Here is a 20,611-nt window from a genome sequence, read left to right on the forward strand (position 1 = left end):
AGTGGTCAAACCATTGTTTGAAAAGGGTGGATACAGTAGATATAGTAGCGTTTACTTAAGTTACAATATGAGTCACCGGTACGTCCATGCTTCGACTGTTGCGTGCAAATTCCTTCTTCTCAATCCACCATTTTAGAAATAGCTGGCACCACCTGGCAGAAAACGGGGTTTGAGGATTCATTCCAAGGATGAAACAAAGTGCAAATTAAGGAGAGGGAAGAAGAGTCTTGGAATGAACTAACTTTGGGGCAAAAAGACAAGCCCCATTAGGAAAAGACTTTGAGAGAGCCCATTCCAGGCCACTGCAGCCCAATATAGCCAGCAGAATCTTGCTTCCTTTGTCGAGGGAGTGCCTGCGTTCACTTGAGAAAGTGTGTTCACACATTTTCATACCAGAAGCCCTGAACTGGTGACTTTCTAAGATGGTCCACTGGTCCCCACGTATGCTTCATACAAAGCATGGATGTCCCGGTGAGTCTCAACGTATGGAAGCTCTCATAAGTATGTAACAATATGCGGGTAACGGCAGTGTCAACTGGCATTTACTGTCTAAAACAGGCTAGAATGAAGGCACGTGTGCTTTATAAAAGGGTACGTGAATGGGTCATATCATATGAGCAAATGGTGTTTTAGCAAACAGTAGTCATTTGAACGAATCTATGTTTTAGCGAATGATGTGTATCACTGGGGCACATGTTAAGCCCCCCCCCTCACGCCGCTTGGCAGCGACAATCTGCGGTGGCTCATTCTAAAATGTTAACCCACCTGGCCCACCCATACACACCGCTTCGTGTCTCTCTATGAAAAGTCAAGGGCGGGACTTTGTTCGCTAAAACATTGTTCGACCGAGTGCCACCCTTCTTCAAGTTTGCCGAAGTGGCACTCTCTCGAAGGTTGCGATTGTGATTTAAGATAAATTTGAGTTTAAATCTCATGTTCTCGAGTGGTGGCCAACAGCTTCTACAAAATACAAAAGAAACATACAAAAAATGTACGCTATTGAACCTAAATAGGGAGTTTGAGTAGACCGTGTTTCCCCCTCCGCTAACTCTCCGCAACAAAAAACCGCCACTGCGCCTGCGTGCCGATGGCCTTGGCCGTAGAGTTCCGGGCAGTGGAGGGGGAAACACGGTCTACTAAAACTCTCTAATATTTTATAGACAGACTACTCGCCAGGCATGCTAACCATTACGCTATGTGGAGCACAAGTTTGTCTGCTCCTTGCACAGAGGTTGCAATGACGTCGGAAGCTGATTGAAAAAAAAAAAAAAAAAAATAGTGGGTAGACCAGGGGGGCTATGTTGCGCTTTTTGCACTCCCAGGAGACTAGGGAGAGGGAAGTGACGTCAACGACACAGCAAACGCAGATTGGGTGTTGATTTCGTTTTCTTCTGTCAACATCCAATCTGCATTTGCTGCTCGTTGACGTCACTTCCCTCTTCCAAGTCTCCTGGGAGTGCAAAAAGCGCAACATAGCACCCCAGGTAGACCTCAGGATATCTAGCATTGAGGTCTACCCCCTATCCTTCTAATCGAATCAAATCAGAAATTAGCGTCGTTCTGACGTCACCACAACCCCTGCGCAAGAAGCAGACTTGCTCTCCGCATTGAAACGCGTCAGGGATGTCATTCTTTGGTTTTCAGATATTAGTTCTTATGAAGAAAGTTCAATGGAACCTTAGTATCCTCAAAATTAGAAAATTTAACACGTAAAAGTACAGCGAAAGTAGGCATACTAATTTCGACCACAAAGTGCCAAAAGCAATGCATTTTCCCCTAAAGGTCGAATGCAGGCGTGGTGCCGTAAACGGCACTCACGGCGCAATGATCAGCACTCAACAGAATTTTCCCCATGCAGGCAAAACAGGCCATTTTCTGGTATCACCTTACAGCTAGTGTTTGGAAAATGACACTACCGTGCCCTTTTAATTCTCTCCTGTGCCTTTCATGGCACACACACACAAAAAAAAAAAAAAAAAAAAAAATTCTACTGATGCACAATGTGAAGGACCTCATCAGCGAGCCGTAGCTGCTTGCATCACTGCAAATAACCTTCCCACGCGGAGTGGCTAAAACTCCGTGACCCCCTTTTTTTATGGATCCAACACGGCCTTGGACAAACGACCCGTTAGCACATCAAAGCTCAAGGACTAGAGCGGCTCAACAAACACCAACGGTCGTGGCAGTCGGTGGCCGAGCAAACCTGACCGGCGTTCGGATGGATGGACTTTTGGGCGCTACACCAGCCGCACATCGAACACTGCCAACACATCAGACTGCCTTCCAATTCAGTAAGATTTGACCTACATTCCCTTATCATGCAGATGCGGAAACGTAGAAAAGCTTCTGCTTCCACGGGTCTTTTCCATTTTTTCCTACGCATACTACTACACCCCGACAGCACCGACAGTGCGGTTGGTGCGGTCAGGTGGGTCAGGACAGTTACGTCATTACCATTATCCTCAGATTGAAAGGACAAAACTGGCGCAAGAAAAAACTGCAGAAATAAAAGTTGCAAATTAGATATGCATTTTTTTCTCTCTCTCTCCGTTTCAGCTGCGTGTTACCTGTTTTACAATATCACGATGTAGGTAGGCCCTTTGTGTAGCGTTGTCAGCTTTGCGGCTTTGCCCTCTTGCCCCTCTATGTCTCTAGACGACGTAGACAAGAAAAAATCCAGCCCGATCCATCCAAAGCACAAACTTTCTGGTTTTGACCGTTGGTTTGGTTGGTTCCTTGATCGGTTGTTCCTACAGATATTTGACTTTTTTGGAGACAGTTATGTAATAGGTGTATTTAACGACACTCTGGGCAGTAGCAAGCCAATCAAAGCCAGCGTTATTTTTGCGCCGACAGCATTGTTTGTATAATGCAGTCGTTTTCAAGACGAAGGTGAGGCTCCTGCGTATCTTGTCATGAAGAGTAAAGCTATACGCACTCCGGAGTGCGCTTCGGACGGAAATGGCTATACGCACTCCGCTTTTCTCGTATAAAAAGAGTGGACACAACGAGTTTCCTAAGCGGCGCCGTGGCATAGGGGTTAGGGTGTCCGCTTCATAAGCAAGTGGATGCGGGTTCGATCCGCGGTGGACCTATTTTTTTTTTTTTTTTCTCAAACATTTTGTTTTGTCGGGGCATTTGGCGATATTTACGACATTTCCTTTTTTGCGATGAACAGTAAAAAAAAAAAAAAAAAAATCGAATGTTGTCGAGAAATTTCGCAGAACTAAATGGTATCGGACTCCCTTTCCGGAGGTGCGATCGGGGACAGCGGGGCTTGGATTGCCGGCTGGACGCCGCGAAGCGGCGTGTACTGGTTACGCTTTGTAATTAGCAGCCGATACTGTCGCCGCGAAGCGGCGTGAACGCAGGCGGGGGGCTGTGTTAACGAGCGCCCCAGTGATTCACGCGCCGTTCGAAAAGGGTGGCCCGAGCGGCATGATCTCTCGGAGGAGTGCGTATAGCCATTTCCGCGCGAAGCGCACTCCGGAGTGCGTATAGCTTTACTCTGTCATGAAAGCATCTTGGTGATCTTTTATTGCACTCATTTAAATTGCGCTTTGCTTAAAATTTTTTAGTAGTTTACTTTTTGTTTACATTTGCAAGTATTTAATTTAAAAGGCGTGGGGGCGGTTGCAAATGACGGTTTGAAATTGTGCGCCTCATATTTTGCTTGGATTTCTAATATAATTTCAAGTCGGGAGAAATATTTTTTACGCATGTCTCAGGCCCCGATATTTTTTTTTTATCTCGGTTTGTTTATTCCCGCAGAGAACGTGTAAATCAGGAGAGGAATGGAGCCGTTCATGACATCAACTGTGCCGCCAAAATACCACACGGCGTTTTCGTTTCCGTTGTGCTACGCCACATCGGACGCCAGCTCGAGCAGTGAAACCACCACCTCTGTGGGTGTTCTGAAGCCAGCCTGGGAAGCCAGCAGTGGCAGACGGAGTACAGAAAAGTGCGATTTTGATGCAGACATCAGCGAAAGCAGCAGCACTTATTTCAGGAGTAGTTCAAGCTTCCAAGCGTTAAAGCACGAGGAGACACCGTTTTTAGTGCCACCACCTGCCTTTGCAAGCTGGGTGCTTAGCGCAGGGTCATCTGATAATCCTCCGGTCCATGGTTTAGGAACTACCAGTGAACTTGGCCAAGGCAATTTCAAGAATACACCCAGATATATGGAGTCACAAGGTCCCCAGGGCATTACTCATTCAGCACCGGCAGCATTGGCTTTGGCACCATCTCGTGGGACATCTGTGACAAGTTCCTTTAGTAGTGAAAGTGTGCCAGTTGTGACTACGTCGCAAGGCAGCACCGATCGTAATGACAGTAGCTGTATTGCATCTGGTGCAATTGATGGGGATCCAGCGCCCCTTTCTGAAGAGTTGCACAGAGAAGGCAGTCCAGCGCACTCAGTCACATTCAGTCGAAGAGCACATAAAGAAAAGCAGTATTCCCCAAACAGTACTCAGCAAGAGGCTGTTGCAAGATGTGATGGTCTTGGAGATGACAATTTGACCAATAATTCAGAACTGACCCTTTCACTCGAGTCTGTACTTACAGTTGTACCCCTAACACTGGGAGAACATTCTTCTAGCCAGGGAAAGGGTGACTCTGACAGGAGAAGACAGCACATTGATGGCTTCCCTTTGCGAAGACTGCCTCCCAATGCCAGTGTTTATGTCCATGGACCTCGACACTCTACATCTTCTTTTGGTGATGCCAGTTTGCAGTCTTGGGACTCTCATCTTGAGGTCGATCAGGCCATTGAAGACATTGTTGAGAGTGTTATTCAGGATCTCTCTATCTATGAAGCAGACATAAAAAGTCATTCAGGCACTTTTTCTCAAGAAGACTCAACGGCTGGAGATCCTCCTAGGAAAGCATCTCCGGCTTCAATGTCTAGTTATGCATCGAGCAAGCGTTTGGAATGGGACAATGGTGCTGATATTGGTTACTTGGACTCTCACAGTAAAAGTCACTTTCCTGAAAGAATGGGTGGGCTGCAGGTTCTTAGCCACCATGGAAACTTAGAGTACCCATATGTTTATTTACATGGGCCAAATTCAGAAGCAGATGCTTTGCCAGAAACTGTATTTTCTGAGGGAAATGCTCCCACTGCAGTATTTCGTGACGTTGTTGTTCAAACTGAAGTGTGTCCTATTAGAGACGCCGAAGTCCAGGCTAGTGTTGCCAGTGGTTTCGAAGGAGCATATACAAAAGTAATTTTAAAAAAGCCATTAACGAGGCTTTCTTCATCAATTTCAAGCAGTGCAAATGCAGGCTCCAGCAGTTCAACAAAACAAAATCATGCTCTGTCAGTCTCGTCTGAGAAGAGCAGGCATACCAGCTCTCAAAGGATGGGGCACATCAGCAGTGCAGTTGGTACAGCACATGCTACAAACCATAATCCATCAAGTATGTCACACTCTCCAGCCATGGAATCAACGGACAAGTTATCCATCAGTGGGAGTTGTGTGGTTCCTCCTAGAGATTGTGCCAAGTGTGTCGGCCTTAGTTTCAGTCGCAAGTCATTTAGAGATTCCAGCAGTTGTCGTAAGGACAAGAGTGCGGCCAGTGAATCTGAAGCAAGCGATGCTGCAACACAGAGGACAAGTAAGATTAGCAGCACTACTGAATTTGTGAAAACTGCTACACCCACGAAGTGGGTACCTGACGGAGAAGACTTGCCTTCGGACATCGGCAATCTTGCAGTTGTGAAGGCAAACAGACTGAAAATGAGGTTGCCAAATGCAGTCAAAAGGCTCGCCTCTAGAAGCAACACTCCTGTAGAAGCACCTCGGGCATGCAGTGAACTCAACAAACGTCGACTTGACTACTGGTTGAGCAGCGGGTTTCCCTACGTTCCAGCAGTGGCACCCCTTGAAACGGACACCTTGCCACATATAACTACGGAGCCTTCTGCTGGAAGAAAGGACATGCCAACTGATCAACTGACGGTATTAGGGTCAAGCCTTCCACTGATTTCGTCTGAACGAAGACTTTGCCACATGAAACCAAAGCAAATGAATATTAAGTTGCAAGCACCAGCTGAAAGCACTCTCACAAGAAAGCGATGTGTCACAAGGCCTCTGGCTCTCACAAATGCAAAAGTGTCTTCTCAAGCAATCACTGCTCCAGCAATGGCCACAGTTATTTCCAGGGACTTTGTGACAGACAAACGGAGGTGAGTATTGAAAATGTCATAATATGCAATTTCTTTCTTGTTTTTAATTTGAAAATGGCTTTCAGAATTTTTATCTAAAGAGCATTTCAATCTTCTTCTACTCCAGGTTCTTTCAGGAACCTGCAGATCATTTAGCAGCAGACAAGAAAAAGGTGCATTCTAAAGGGTCTCCTGTAACTGAGGCTCACCTAAAGGCTATGAGGAGTGGAAAAGGTAACTTTGCACAGTCTTTTTTCCAATCACACTTGTTTGTATAGAGCTCTACTTTGACATCTGACTTCATTTCGAAGGAATGTAGAGTGTGTTCAAGGTTCGCCAGCATTCCGGTGGTGCCTATATATTGCTAATATGCCTATTCTGACACTATATGAAAATAACTCCGTCGTGCATCTTTACAAGCGGTTAAAAGAAACATCGAAACGTAAAGAATAAAGTATGTGGGCTATGAAAGGTGTGTTTTTATTATTTCCTATGGCAGGCATCTCTTATCGGGAACCTGTTCTTTGGCTTCTCCCTATTTTCAAAGATTTCGTGTCTGCGGGTGATGTTTTGGACACAGAACAAGCATCTTCCCGCATATTCATGAGCAGAAAGTATAAAGCAGTAATTATTTATTTTTATTTTGATCGTCTGCATGCATGAGGAGTTACTTATCCAGCGTTCCTGCGTAGTTCTTGCCGTCTCTTGATTTTCAACATGTCCTTCATTCGTTTGGCACTTATATCCCCCATGCTGGAAAGTGCCGATGCCATGTACGCGCTAACAGTGTCCGACAGTGCACATAAATACAAGTACGAAGCCATTTTAGCTCAGTTTTTGATGCTACGAATTTTAAATAAAAACACCGTAACTGACTAATTATTTTGTCTGCGTGACTGAGCAATGTTCAAATCTACCTTGTACATACAAATGATTTGTGATATTTGCACTTATAATCGAACGCAGGGAGAAAATGCACTCACTTTTTCCTATAGAAATACATTACCAGAACTCAATTTCCGACTGGTTGTTGTCTGCTTCAATTCGCCGCAGCACACTAGCGCCAGTTGAACCTCTATAGTGCATTATAATAACTCTATGGGCCAATCGGTGCGCTTCATCACCTTCGGCCCCAACTTTGTGTTTGATGAGTTTAGAGGCCCTGGAAAGTACTCTACCAGCCCGGGGATAGTTGTAGGGAGGTAAAGGGAGAAGAATGATAAGTATGGGAGAGAAAGAAAAAGAAACAAATTTTCTGAATTAATTAATTCAAGGCTAGGTGGTGCAAACTACCGCCCAATATAAAGGGAACAGCCAATATCCATCCATCCTCCAAATAGATCAATCATCATTCTTAGTCTCAAACCTCCAAAAACTCGTGCAAGGGAAAGTGTTAGTAGAAGTGCACCAGGGATGCAGGAAGGCATCTTGAGTTTCTGATGTCTTCATGTCTTCATTTAAACAGCCTTCAGCTGAAACTGGAGGTTCTTTGCATAGGTAGGGACTAAAGTGCAAATGACACACCAAAAACTGCAACAAAATTTTGTCACAGTTTTGGGTGTGTCATTTGCTCCCATTTAATCGAGGTGAGCATGCTATTCGCCCATTCCTAGCCGCGGGTGAATGAATGAGGCAAGGAACTGCAGCGTCGCGTGTAGTCTGTGGGCCCGAGTTTACCCAGTCCCGAGCTAGATGGTACAGACAAACTATACTTAACAAACCGGGACTTTGTTGGACGATCTAGTCGCCAAGGTCAGGTAGTTCACCGAACGCGGTGGATATTTGGTAATATTCGTAACGAGCATTTTGGTATATTTCTCTAGCAGAAAGAACGAAATTGTAAGAGACGAGACACGGAGAAACACATTCTTTTGGTGAAAGCATGTGCCCGTCCGGGTCTTGTCCTTTTAAGGCCCATTCCACACATTTGCAACTCCTTAGGGCCGAGTGCCTTAAAATTGCTTACGACGAGAGAACACTGCGTGGTGCCATCTACGTGGTGACCCTGGAACTGCGTTTCACTAGAGCAAAGGTTTGGCGGTATTGGCGAGGTCAAATGTATGTACTTCCTATGGGAAATGGTCATTTGTAACATGACAAAAGTTCTTAGAGCCTAAAAGGAAAGAATGATGTGGTACAAAAAAAAATAATATGCAGGCACTGAAAGTGTCTCATATCTACCTGATAGGTGGCGTCTATATGTCCTCTCGTCGCGAGATATTTTGAGTGGTTTGAAGGCACATGGTCCTATAAAGTCGCAAGTGTGTGAATGAGCCTTTACTGTTTTGTTCTTTCTGCTAGAGAAATATTCAGTAAACTCTACAGTTCTCTTATGCAGAGAAACAACACCATCCCACGACTTCCTTCCAAAAGCTTACTTTTCTATGTTTCAGTGTCAATTGGAGTGAGCGAATCGTCGTCTTCGGAGCTCTCTGCCAAGCCCATCACAACTCGTGCCAAGCGAAGCATAGCTATGGCGAGGAGGGGTCGGAACTCATGTGTGCGATATACCTCCACTTCTTATGACACTGTGTCAGAAGGAGTGGCTTCACAATCGTTGTCAGTGAGCGGAACGGGGTGCAAACTTAAGCGAATAGCACGCAAGGAGTTGGAGAAGTTGAGAGGCCTGGTGGATCGACAGAGGAATAGCTACCTCAGGCAGCTTCAGAGAGAGGTGGAGCGCTTGAATCGACTTCAGGAGCTGTTCCTGCTGGCTGAAGACAACCGGCCAACTTCTTCTCAAATGTCAACTGCAGCCTCAGATTCTGTGGAAGTGAGCGTGGAACGCATATCTACAAGCAACGACAGTTCTAGCGTTGGGGTGCAGACGTCCAGTTCTCTGCTTGGAAGTGAGCAGGAAAGTGCAGCGAAGGAAAGATACTTTGTGTCAGTGGGCATGACGACTGCCAAGAAAAAGCAGCGGGCCGGTCTCTCACCTTTCAAGAAAAGGTCCCGCACAAGAAGACCCGGAGTTGCATGGGTTGTGCCCCTTGAGACTGTCCAATGCCCGGGAAGCCCACCTAGTGCAGCGCCAGCAAAAAGCAATCATGTACAGGCAAACGAGGACCTCTCCCTGCAGGTACCTATTTTGATTCTGCACCAACTTGTGAGGAATGTATGTTCAGAATCATTCACACAGTTATTTCATCACATAAGGAGTGTTTCAGAAGAATATAGCAAGCTAGAAGTCGACGGATGTCAATGCACTGAACTGAACCTGTAGAAATTTCAGTCGGGAACTAGGAATGTAACCAGAAACAGAAAGCAATAAATCCCATTGCTAGAATTGAGCTTGTAGTGAGATTAGAAACTGAAGCTGATATGAAATTAAAGGTGTATTAGTAATCCCCAGATTAATATCCCAGAGCTATAGGAAAGAAATTAGAGCCAGCTCACTCAAACTTTTTTATACAGTAAATATTTAATCTGAATGTATCTGCACTTAGCTGTCCTCGAGTAACCATTGTGTGCATAAGCAAATGGGATATGCTTAATTAAGAAACTAGACTTACTTGAAGCAGGTTGCATTCAACCTTCAACAGCTCAAATAGTGGCTCAAATATCAGTAAATTTTTTGTATGCTAATGGCAGTTCAGATCACATACTTTTTTATCATCGCTAGACTTACAAGAGTTACGGTGTTCTTCGCTGTACAGTTCTTTCTTTTTTTATGATTTTCAGTTTTAATGGTGTCAAAAAACTATCACTCTGTACAAAGCATTTAACTTGAGTACATCTCTATAATATTCACCACATTTTATTGTCATGAGCTGTCCAAGTGTGCCAAAGCCAAGCATTCTAAGGATTCACATGACACCCTCAAATCCGTAGAGTGCAGAAGCTTATAAGTCTCGTCTCACTGGTCTGGTCTTAAGTGGTCATAAATGCAAAACTGTACTAAAAGAAGCAGTATTCAATTCGCTCTTTTGCCTTCATTTCAGGCGGCTTTTGCAGCACACTGTGGTCACCTGATTCAGCGTTTTCAGGCACGGCAGTTGCAGGTAGCAACACTTGCTAAACAAAGGCAGCATCAACAAGCACCACTGCTCATGCACTTCGTCACCAAAAATAATGTGCAAGCGCAGAAAATGGCATCTCAGAGTGAGCATTTTGTAGATTTTTTTGTTAATACATTCTTTTTGGTTCTTGATATTTATTTGGAAATGTCAAGTTGTATTGCACACAGTACCACAGTCTACTTTGAAGCAGGCAACTAAAACAAAAGAAGTGACTTGGAACAAAAGATTTGAAATAACAGAGATGGAGAAGCAAGGACCAGAGGGCATTGCTAAAAACGATGCTAAGGGGTCTTATGCAGGGTGGTCTCTGTAATCATGAAATGCTACACTATGCGCACAATCCTGAACTTTGCTTAAAGTACAGTCAAGGACAGAAAGTTTCCGGACCATGGGAGCGGTGGCCGATATGCATTGCTGCGCCCTCTGGTGGAGCGGCACCTGCTGTTGAGACTGGCGTTTGGCGCATGCGCGCCCTTCCATACTCGCAGGGATGCCAATTCTTTCGTTTCTGGCAGCCACGCTGCGATTCTCGATAACTTGCCACTTGGCGCGGCTTCGGAAGCGTCTGCACCATGCTGCACCAGAGATCCGCGCTAAGAAGCCGTGCTGGCCGGCTGGCCTGGCTGGCCGCACCTGTGAATCAGTGGGAGAGAAGGATTCGCCGATCTCGCCAGCTTGCACGGCGGTGCGCGCTGCTTTTGCGGCAACTCACTTCGCCCGACTCCGACCCCAAGACTGGGATTTGTTTATTCACTTGAAAAACAATACATAGAGCACATGCTCTAGGTGAGCATGTACTCTATGTATTGTGCAAGTGAACTGCCTTATGACTGGTAAAATTACCATTCATTGCAATGACTTGCTGCACGCGTCGCGGCAGAGACTCGTAGAAGACGTCACCAGCTCAGGTTGTGCATGGAAAGTCTCCCACTCTGTTTATGCTGCTTTCACACTGGCGCTCAAATTGCAACCGCAAAACGGATTTGCTTGTTTTCATCATCAAATGCGTCTGAACCGCCTCGCGAATGCAGTTCAACCATCAATGTGAATGAGGTATTATTGCCATCTAGGGAGCATCGGCTGTGCTACCGGCCTTTCGTGTTCAAGAATGGCTTTCAACAACTGGCACACCACTTCGTCTTTCATGAGTATAATTTCTAACTCTTGCTCTTTGGCAAAGGTCAAAGTAAACAATTATTTTGCATCGAAAAGGTTAAACGTCTCGGCTCCTGGCATTCTGCAACATTCTGTAATATGCTCGGCGAGAATGCCTTTAATGAGCTTGGGTTTTCTATTTTCTAGTGCACCTCATGGTAAAATTCTTGCAAGGGTCAAAACTGTTGCGCAATAATCATTCATCATATCTGTAGACTAGTTGGAACTGAATGAGGAAAAAGATTGTGAGGTAGGCAGCTTGCCATGAGACGGAACACCCATGGCTTGTAACCTGACGGCTGTTCATATGCCACCATCTTGTATATTCTGTAATTAAACAGTTTATTGGTATAAAGAACAATATTGTTTGTTATCAGGTTGTCACGGTCCGGTGCGGAGCGAGAGGGGAAGCGCACTCGCCGTAGACCGCAACGGGGTTCGGACGCCCGCTATCCCACAGTACGTGGGCTCCAGGGACGGGGGGACAAAGACAAGGCACGTGACGAACAGAGCACTAGAAACATTTAATAAAGGCTATAGTACGATGGTGACAAAAGTGAAAGGGTAATACACACACAGTCTCAATCAGGCGGAAGCATACAAGAAAAACTTAATAGCTATTGGCAAGACAGAGAGTACACAACAAGAGGAATGGGAACGATACCGCACTTTGGCGCAGTCCGGCACGACGAGGCTCGCAGAGGCGTGGACGCACCTGAGGTCGGTCGCTTGCGACGGGCTCTGTCTGGACGGGGCCGCGGTGCGCCAGAGGCGGGGGTTGTTGGCTTTAGACGCTGTCACGTCACGGACGGTCGACGCACTGGGGCAGTCCGGCAGAGGAAGGTCGCATAGGGTTGGAGCACAGAAGTAGCTGACGTTCAGTGTCCCGACGGGTCTTCCCCTTTACCGCGGTGCCCGAGGCTACGCCCGGAGCCGACAGGAAGAGCGGGTTGCGCTCTCGAACCTCCCAAGTCGACTCCCGCGCCGTTTCCCAGTTTTCAACCAAAAGGCGCTCATTCTTAATAAAGTAAACAAAACACACCTGCTCCCCTACAATCGCAATGCACTCACACACACACAAAAAAAAAAAACATGACCGTCACAGCGGCGAAGACATTCGTTGCCCCAAGCTCCAAAAGTCAACACCAAAAACGCTCAACTGGGGCATCTGGCAAACTCATTACCGAATTCCACGAAGTGGTACCGCGCCCAAGCATCGGGCAAAAGCGTCCCCCGAACGGGAGTCGAAGAGGCCATAAACAAGTCAAGTAAGGGTCCCAGTCGGGACCGGCGAGGTGCTAACTAGCGCCAACCAGGGAGTGTCACACCACCCGCGGCGACCACATGGCCCCGCAGGCAGCCGACGGGGCGCCCTTTACAATACACAAGGCCCGGCGGGACCAGGCCGGTTTTTGTGACACAGGTGAAGAAAGTTACCACAAAAGTGACGCGCGCCGCCGTGTAAGCTTGTGAGATCGGCAAATCCTTCTCTCGTCTTCCGCTGATTCATAGGCGTGACCAGCCAGCCAACATGGCTTCTTAGCTCGGATCTCGTGTGCAGCTTGGCGCGGATGCATCCTAAGCGGTGCCATGCAGCAAATTATTGAGAATCACAATGCGGTTGCTAGAAACTAAAGAATCGGCATCCCTGCGAGTATGGAAGGATGCGCCAAGCGCCGGTCTCTACAGCAGGTGCCTCGCCATTGGAGGGTGCAGCAACGCGGGTCCCTATCATTTCGTCGAAACTTGTTTCGTGGAATTACGTTTCGTGGACAACTTTTCGTGGACACACGTTTCATGGACACACGTTTCGTCGACAGTGTGACGTTTCATCGACAATCGTTTCGTCGACAGCACCACCGTAAAACGTTTCGTCGACAAACTTTTTTTTTTTTTTTTTTGCGGTTTTGAAAGGAATTTAGTTATGACTTTGTTCTTGAGTGAGAGCGATGAAAAGGACATGCTGGATCGCGAAAGGAACGGGGCAGCAGAACGAAGAGAACGAAGTGCGCAACGATGTAGCCTCAACGAATACTGAACGACGCAATACATACCGAACGCCTCAACGGATCAGAACGTTTCTCAACAATGTAAATATTGTACATAAACCCTTTTATTCATCCTCTTAACGCTATTTAACAGTACATGCGCTTGTAACAGATGAAAAAGACGATGCCTAGCGCAGTTGCTCTCCAAGGTGAGCAACTGCGCTATCCTCTCGCTCTCATCCGTGTCAGATGGAAAAGCAAGAGCGCGCAGGACTTCGCGCGCGGCCTATTCGGATATTTGCAAGTTCCGATGCCCGTTAATAGAACCGAAAGTTACTGGAAGAGGAAAAGCGGTGGAGAAAAATATGCGTAGGCACAAAGCAAAACTTCGGTCCAATAGTGGGTTGCGGAAAAGGGCGTAAACACTGTTTTTTTCTTCTTCATATTGGTTAGTTTTAAACAAAAATACAGCTCGCAGCCTTTTATTGCAACATTACAACCCTAATACTTCAATTGAAATTAAGCGTGTTCATTACCTTCAATTATTCAAAACGAAAAGTGATGCAGTGTTTTACTGGCTACTGCGGCTTATTCGCAAAAAAACTGTTTAGTCACACTAGTTTCATCGTCATGTATCCTTAAGGGCCGATTAAAAAGGACATTACACAATAAGGGGGCTGTAAGCAATGTCAAATAAAAATAAATAAATAACAAAAGCACGAAAACCAATAACACTCGCACTACCGGGAGCGCGCTGCCCGCCAGTAAACCTAAAAAAAAACTTTATTGCAATGCAAAAAATAAATAAATAAACAAACAAACACGATAATTGGTTACAGATAAATAAAACAGTACACGAAGTTTAGTCGTATTACACAAAGTAAACCATAGTTGATATCGAATGTGCATCTTAATGCATTATATAGCTTCTCTCGAGCAGCCGCCACATGCAAAGCCTTGGAGGCGGTAGTACCACTAGATGAAATCTGTCGGTAACAGCCACACGCGACATTAAATTGTTATTTTATCGATGCCAGCAGACAGATACCTGGGGCAAGTTCGTAGCTCTTTTCATAAAAGAGCGGCTTCCAAATCTAATGTTCTTTGGTCACATGTTGGCTTATCTGCATGCAAAATTTCAGTACAGGCATAACATATGGAGAACTATTGTGTTATTCATTATCCAGAAGCTAAATACGCTAAAGACTAAAAATCGTATGCGGTCTGGTAAGTACAGTACGTTGAATACCCAGTGTTTGGAGGAGAAAACAACCGTGTTTTATCACCGTAAAAGTAAACCACGCGTAGGAAAATGCTCAGTCTCCTTCAAAGTTTATTGCTAGAGGCTAAGACCAGATGCCAATTAGCTTGAAAACCGATTTCATGCCATTTTCAACGGTAGGAAGGCTGTGTGCACCGCAAACAGGCCTCGTTTATTCTTTCAGATTTTCTTTAAGAGCTTCAGTGTTTTGACGTGTGGACTATCTATGCTATGTTCAGGTGGCTCTTGAGTGTTCTGCCAAAAGACTCGACGCGCGGAAAGATACGCTTGCTCTGGAAATGACCCAGCCACTTTTTCAAAACAGTCGGAGTGCCGGCGGCCAGCCCGCGAAGGGTTGCATTCGATGACGTACAGACACCTCGATGACGTATATGGCTGAAAGCGTAGCCCTCAAGAGCTGCGCATATTGTTGAATGTTTTAAAAATCTAATTTGAGAAAGGACACTGGGGGGTCGAGAACAAAACTTCCCGGCTTTGACAACGCTTCCCCAAAGGTTCGGGCAAAGACACGAGCGAAACCATTCAAATCGTAAGTTCCGAAATCAGTGCAATCGGCGAGCTCACCCCCTCCCCCTTCCCCCCCCCCCCCCCCCCCCCCCAAAAAAAAAAAAAGAATAAACAAAAAAAAATTTGATAGTTTAAATTGGCTGCGCACTGGTTCGCCATACTTGGCCCAGTCGGCCATCTTTCATCCATCCATCCATCCAACACAAGGAGGCGCGAGGAGGCGCAGCCGGCGCAGCCGGCGGAGCTTGCGGAGCGAGCTGTCGACGAAACGTCGCAACATCTGTCGATGAAACGAGCACCCGCTCGTTTCCACGAAACGATCTGTCGATGAAACATCGCAGTGTCGACGAAACGATTTGTCCATGAAACGTCGTTCGACGAACTGATTGCCACCGCAGCAACGCATGTCGGCCACCGCTCCCATGATCTGGAAACTTCTGTCCCCAATTGTACACTAATTGTACACTGCCATAAGCAGGTTTAAACATCGGTCATGCTCAAAAGTGATTTTCTGTAAAGACAAAAAAAGCACATAAGATAGTGCACTCGTGAAAACTACAACACCCTGAAGAAGCACAGGAGAGATTGCTCTAGCCTGTCTAATCTATCACATCCTGAGGAGCTACCTTCCCTTTCCAAGAATAAGCAAGTTCAGGCAGATGTGGAGGCATTAAAGTTTTCACTGTAACTGATTTTATGACCTCTTAGGGAAGCAAATTTAATGAAGCTCCTCCCTTGAAGGCCTTGTGGATGTTTTGGGGCACTACTAACATCAAGTAAATAAATTAATTCTGATACACTTGCCATATCCTCAATAACTATACTGTAATTCAGGACACCATTATTGTTTTGGTTGGTGGCATCTGGCCTTAGTGAAGCACCTACTCTACCTCGTTGGGGTCTGGTCACATGTGACTGGTGTAGTGTGTTTTTATCAACGATTGAGTTTTAATGCTTGTCACAAAGCGGAGTTGTGGAGATCACATGTTGGCAACATAGTAGATTGTCACACACGAATCTGCCACCTGCTTGCCACTTAAAAGCAGAACAGTCTATACACTCTTTGCAGTTTATTTTCTCTCCCCCAGGCTTTAAGCTTATAGAGACCCTTACCATGCTTCATGATTGTTTCCTAGGGCTGAAGCAACCAAGAACCTTCTCCCACAGGGAGATGAGGGATCAGACTGAAAAGTAAGTTGTACAGGTTAAAACAAAGGGTCTATTCAGAGTGTCGAACCGGAACCGAACCGAAAACCGGAATCAAACTGTTATTTTTAGCCGTACCGAAACTGAACCAAAATCTTCGCCGCCACCTTCGAACTGAACCGGAACTGATCCGTAAAAAATTATAACGGTAACCGGTTCAAAACTGTTCACGGCAATGTTTTTTTATTTATTACGAATCAAATGTTTGAGAAATAAAACCTGGCAGCTATAATTCTATGAAGTGATCAAATTGTCTTATACCGAATTGAAATAAATGAGCAATTGTGGGCTTTCGTGGCACTCTAGTATTGGCACTATGATTAATCATGTGTCACGTGGTTATGTGACGTTATGGTGTCTAGACATGCTGTCGAGTAACTTCACGTCATGTGGCCCCGTGACATAGTTACGTGACTCACTGCGTCAGGTCGACTGAGAACGTCGGTAGATTTATTTGCGTTGTTGGCACTATGACGTCAAATACCAATACGACTTCTCGCCACAAGTCGTGTGACACCGTGAGTGCTCGGGTTCATGACAATCGGTATTGCCAAACATTCGGGTAATGGTTTGTGTTCAATCGAAGATGGGAATGGGATCCTAACAATCTCTGAAGATGGGATGGGAACCTAACAATCTCTAAAGGCTCGGTCACACGGTTGCTTTCTAGTGTGATCCGCCTCTCGTTTAACCGAGCTGTTGCCATGGCGATCCTTAAAACAAGCTATTAGGGAGGCACTGCTGCACGACACAACGCAGTCGACGCAACTGTGTGAAAGCTAAACCATGCTTTATTCTTTGCCAACCACAGTCCATGACTATGATGAACACTGACTAATTAGCGTCAGATCATGCAGTCGCTTGTTCTATTAGCGAGTTGAGCAGGAAAAAACTGTTTCTTTCGTTTATATTTTCTGTGTCTGCCATTGAGCTGAGAGGAAAGCTAATGGGTGTTTTTGCAAGTTATCAATGTCAGGGATTAGCTCTTAGCAATATTTGCTGAAAGTAAAAAAATTGTTGCACGACCCAGTTTACACGTACACATCATTCAGGCACTCAAACATGTTTTCGTTGTTGTTGAACTACCTCGGAAAGTTGTCCCCGAGAATAGAAGCGTCGAAATGACTAAATCTGACTTATTAATTTAATGATAAATAGCACTACAAGTGTGTACGGGAGGGATACTTGAAAAGAAAGATCATAGCGGCCTTAGAGGGACAGCCGAACTGTGGCAGCCGCTCTAAATCTCACAGGAGTGTCGTTCTCAAGTTCTTCCCCAAACTTTGACCACCTCCATATTTTGTTTAATCTTCACAGCTTTTGGGCGCAAAATAAAAGAAATGGACGATTACTGTTCACAAATGACACAAATATAATTGTTGAATTAACACTGTCAAACGGAGGAGGGAGCCTCTTAGGAATAATAAGTATTCTCTGCAAGAGCATCGAAAAAAAAAGAAGAGAAAAAAAAAAGGGGGGGGGGGGGGGGGGGGAGTTGTTGTAAGAACATACCGTGTTGCAAAGGTTCCTCTGCTCTGCATCTTCAGCACAGACCAGAAAGCGTGGTCTCGGAAATTACTTTGTTTGCAAAAACACCGCTGCCAGAAAGCGCGTTCTTGTGGTGCCAGACGCTTGCGCCGTTCCTCACGACGCTGCACCACGCAAGCATAATTTGTGTCTCTCGAATACATGCTTTGAGTGCGAACCTTCTGCAGCGTGCATTTTGCACCACCGGACTTGACAGTTTGGTTGGGACACGCGTGTAAAAAGATTAATTTATGAAAACAAAAAAAAATTTTTTTGGGGCAATATTCACGGCGCGAGATGCGATTTAGTTGGCAAGTGGAAAGGAGGTGACTAAATCGCGAGACGCGATTTAGTCACCTCCTTTCCACTTGTTTTCTCTCTCGGCATTTCGGGCATGTGGAGGAGAGGTGGATCAGCTTCGCCTTCACATTGAGGTGGAAAGAGCAAATGACCATCTCATTGAGGTCGAAAGAGCGAATAACCTTTCCGTGACGTCATGAACTTTGCGCGCAGAATTTCCTATAAATCTCGCCGTCGATATCGCACGCAAATCCCAACCAGACTGTTTAAAAAAAATTTTTTTTCTTTTTAGGGGCTTTATAAGTCAAATTTATTGATGATAGTAAAAATATATTTAATTACTGACTTAAGATTTGGCAGCATAAGTAAAGTGCCAATCAACTTAAATGCACCCCCAAATTATCTTAAATATGATCTGCAAATCTTTTCCAGCATTTTTATCCTCGATAGGCATGTCTATAAGTGATTTGGGAGAGCCTTAAACAAATTTCTGAATTTGAAGCTGCTTTAAATAACTGTGTTTTTGACACATGTTTAACTCCTCAAACATATAGAAGTCTGTTCTTGCCTCTTTTATGTGATGAATAACAATTTTATGTGTCAGTGGGCGGGACAAAAACGAAGTAGACAGGGGCATGTGGTGGAACTATGACGCTTGCGCACGCAGACCACCAGAAAGTGACCAATTAAGTAGCTGCAATTCTGAATAGAGTATGATACTACCTTGTTTTCTTTAACAAACAATAACAAATTAGCAAGGATGATGCTTATTTGCAAATTGAATTGACTGGCATTTTGTCAAGAACAAACCTCAAACGCCAAGCTATGCCGAAAAATGTTCATTTGGGTACACGCTATTTTAGGCCAGATTCAATCTGAGTACGAAGTTGCGTATAGATTAGAGTGAACAATTTTTATCATATTTTTCTTTATGATTATTTGCCTGCATCACAGTGCTGAGTGTAAACAATGTTGGTCATGAAAACAAGCCTTGTGCTTGCCACTCAGTGTTTCTATAAACAATAGACTGTGCAAGGGTTTGTCCTAAAATTTCTGTGACATTTTGAAAATATTATTGCTTTTAGCTCAGTTGTGTCGTCGTCATATATATTGTGCAACATACTTTGTAAACTAGATTCATGATATATATGGTGAGGAGGCACCAATTCCATGATTTTATGCACTGTAATTAATTCATAAGTTCAAGAGCACAACTTGGATTTAACTTTTAGTACTGTGATGTAAAGTTGTACCAAATGAAGGGTATTTAGGCAACCCACCAGACTGATAACCTTTCGAGTCAGGTAAAATATATGCAACTGAAATAAACAAATAGATGTTGAGTCGTATAAACACAACATTTTTGTATGTTAATCTCGGCTTTAGTTTACTGTTTCGTTGAAATTAAATAATGCAATCTATTATTTTTGGTACCTGAAAATAAAAGTGGATTGTACAAGTAATAAAAAGCTATGAAGTTTCACGGTTGAAATAGTGCCTATTGCCAAAACAACACAGAAAATATATTCCTAATGTAGCGGTTCAAACCATTATTTTTGCTCCCCGGAACTGAACCGGAGCTTAACCAAAAGCCGTGAACCCGAACCCGAACTGAACCGATAAAGATTTTGGTTCGACACTCTGGGTCTGTTGTATACTGTAAGCAGGCTAATGGTTACCGTTACACAAAACATTGGGAGCAGCAGAAAGGAGGAAAAGGTGTGCCCTCTTTTTTGTGTCCAGGGTGTACCAGAAGCTTCCCGAGGTTGTTGACAAGAAGAAGAGGGTGCACAGGGAGCAGCAGTATAGAGCCAACCGCCTTATGGCACAAGTCTACAACAAGGTAAGGATGCTATTTTTATGGATAATATAGTGTAGGTCAAATATGCTGCATGCTGTCAGGTGTAAATTTAACCAATGTTTGTTTTCCAGGCAATTCAAGAGAGAGCCTTGAAGGGTCACATCAACTTCGCTATCAATAGGCCTTCTGCCTGTCTGTGAACTCTGCATTGTGTCTCATTCCTCATTGTTCTATTTGGAAATGTGGACCTCAATGTAGCACTTTTTATTTTTGTTGCAATATTCACTGTAAATAAAGCTTGTATGTACATAAGACTAAGATATTTCAAGGAGACCCCTTATTTCCACGGAATTATACATAGTGTATGGCATGGGGTAGTGGTCTCTTTGGGCTCGTCAGTGTGTGGTTCAAACATTATGAAGGGGCCAACTCTGTGGTGTTGAGGCAAAGCGCCGGACTACGGATCCCCAGGTTGCAGTTTTGAATCACGGCTGAGGTGCCCGCAATCTGACGGAGACTTATTGCAATTGAGATTTCGGTTGCATGTCCAAAGATCCCCAGGTGGTCCAAATTAATCCTCAGTCCTCTGCTGGGGCATGCCAGATGCCTTTCGTTGGTTTGGCACGTAAACGCCCAAATTTGAATTTGAAAACATTA

The 20,611-nt window shown here is 44.9% G+C and overlaps 1 protein-coding gene across 2 annotated transcripts; it reads left to right on the top strand.

Moving 5' to 3' along the window:
- Positions 1-1,827: 1,827 nt before the first annotated feature.
- Positions 1,828-20,272, top strand: LOC8026254. Of its 2 annotated transcripts, none has more exons than XM_029980794.4 (8): positions 1,828-2,291; positions 3,772-6,190; positions 6,297-6,403; positions 8,563-9,248; positions 10,111-10,270; positions 16,257-16,311; positions 19,897-19,996; positions 20,086-20,272. In XM_029980794.4, exons 2-8 carry the CDS (start codon positions 3,795-3,797, stop codon positions 20,152-20,154), a joined length of 3,573 nt encoding a protein of 1,190 aa, XP_029836654.2. In that variant the 5' UTR covers positions 1,828-2,291; positions 3,772-3,794; the 3' UTR covers positions 20,155-20,272. The 2 variants fall into 2 exon arrangements, with proteins under 2 accessions (XP_029836654.2, XP_002402569.3); XM_002402525.4 differs by lacking the exon at positions 1,828-2,291 and adding an exon at positions 2,653-2,892.
- Positions 20,273-20,611: the final 339 nt, after the last annotated feature.

This window comes from Ixodes scapularis, unplaced genomic scaffold (assembly GCF_016920785.2).
Source record: "Ixodes scapularis isolate PalLabHiFi unplaced genomic scaffold, ASM1692078v2 PGA_scaffold9__187_contigs__length_104089568, whole genome shotgun sequence".
Classification (NCBI taxonomy): domain Eukaryota; kingdom Metazoa; phylum Arthropoda; class Arachnida; order Ixodida; family Ixodidae; genus Ixodes; species Ixodes scapularis.

Excerpts from the sequence above, each read along its gene's own strand:
- LOC8026254 (XM_029980794.4), top strand. The coding sequence starts at position 3,795 with ATGGAGCCGTTCATGACATCAACTGTGCCGCCAAAATACCACACGGCG. Across the intron at positions 9,249-10,110 it reads ACGAGGACCTCTCCCTGCAG|GCGGCTTTTGCAGCACACTG; the intron begins GTACCTATTTTG and ends CCTTCATTTCAG. Across the intron at positions 16,312-19,896 it reads ATGAGGGATCAGACTGAAAA|GGTGTACCAGAAGCTTCCCG; the intron begins GTAAGTTGTACA and ends TTTTGTGTCCAG.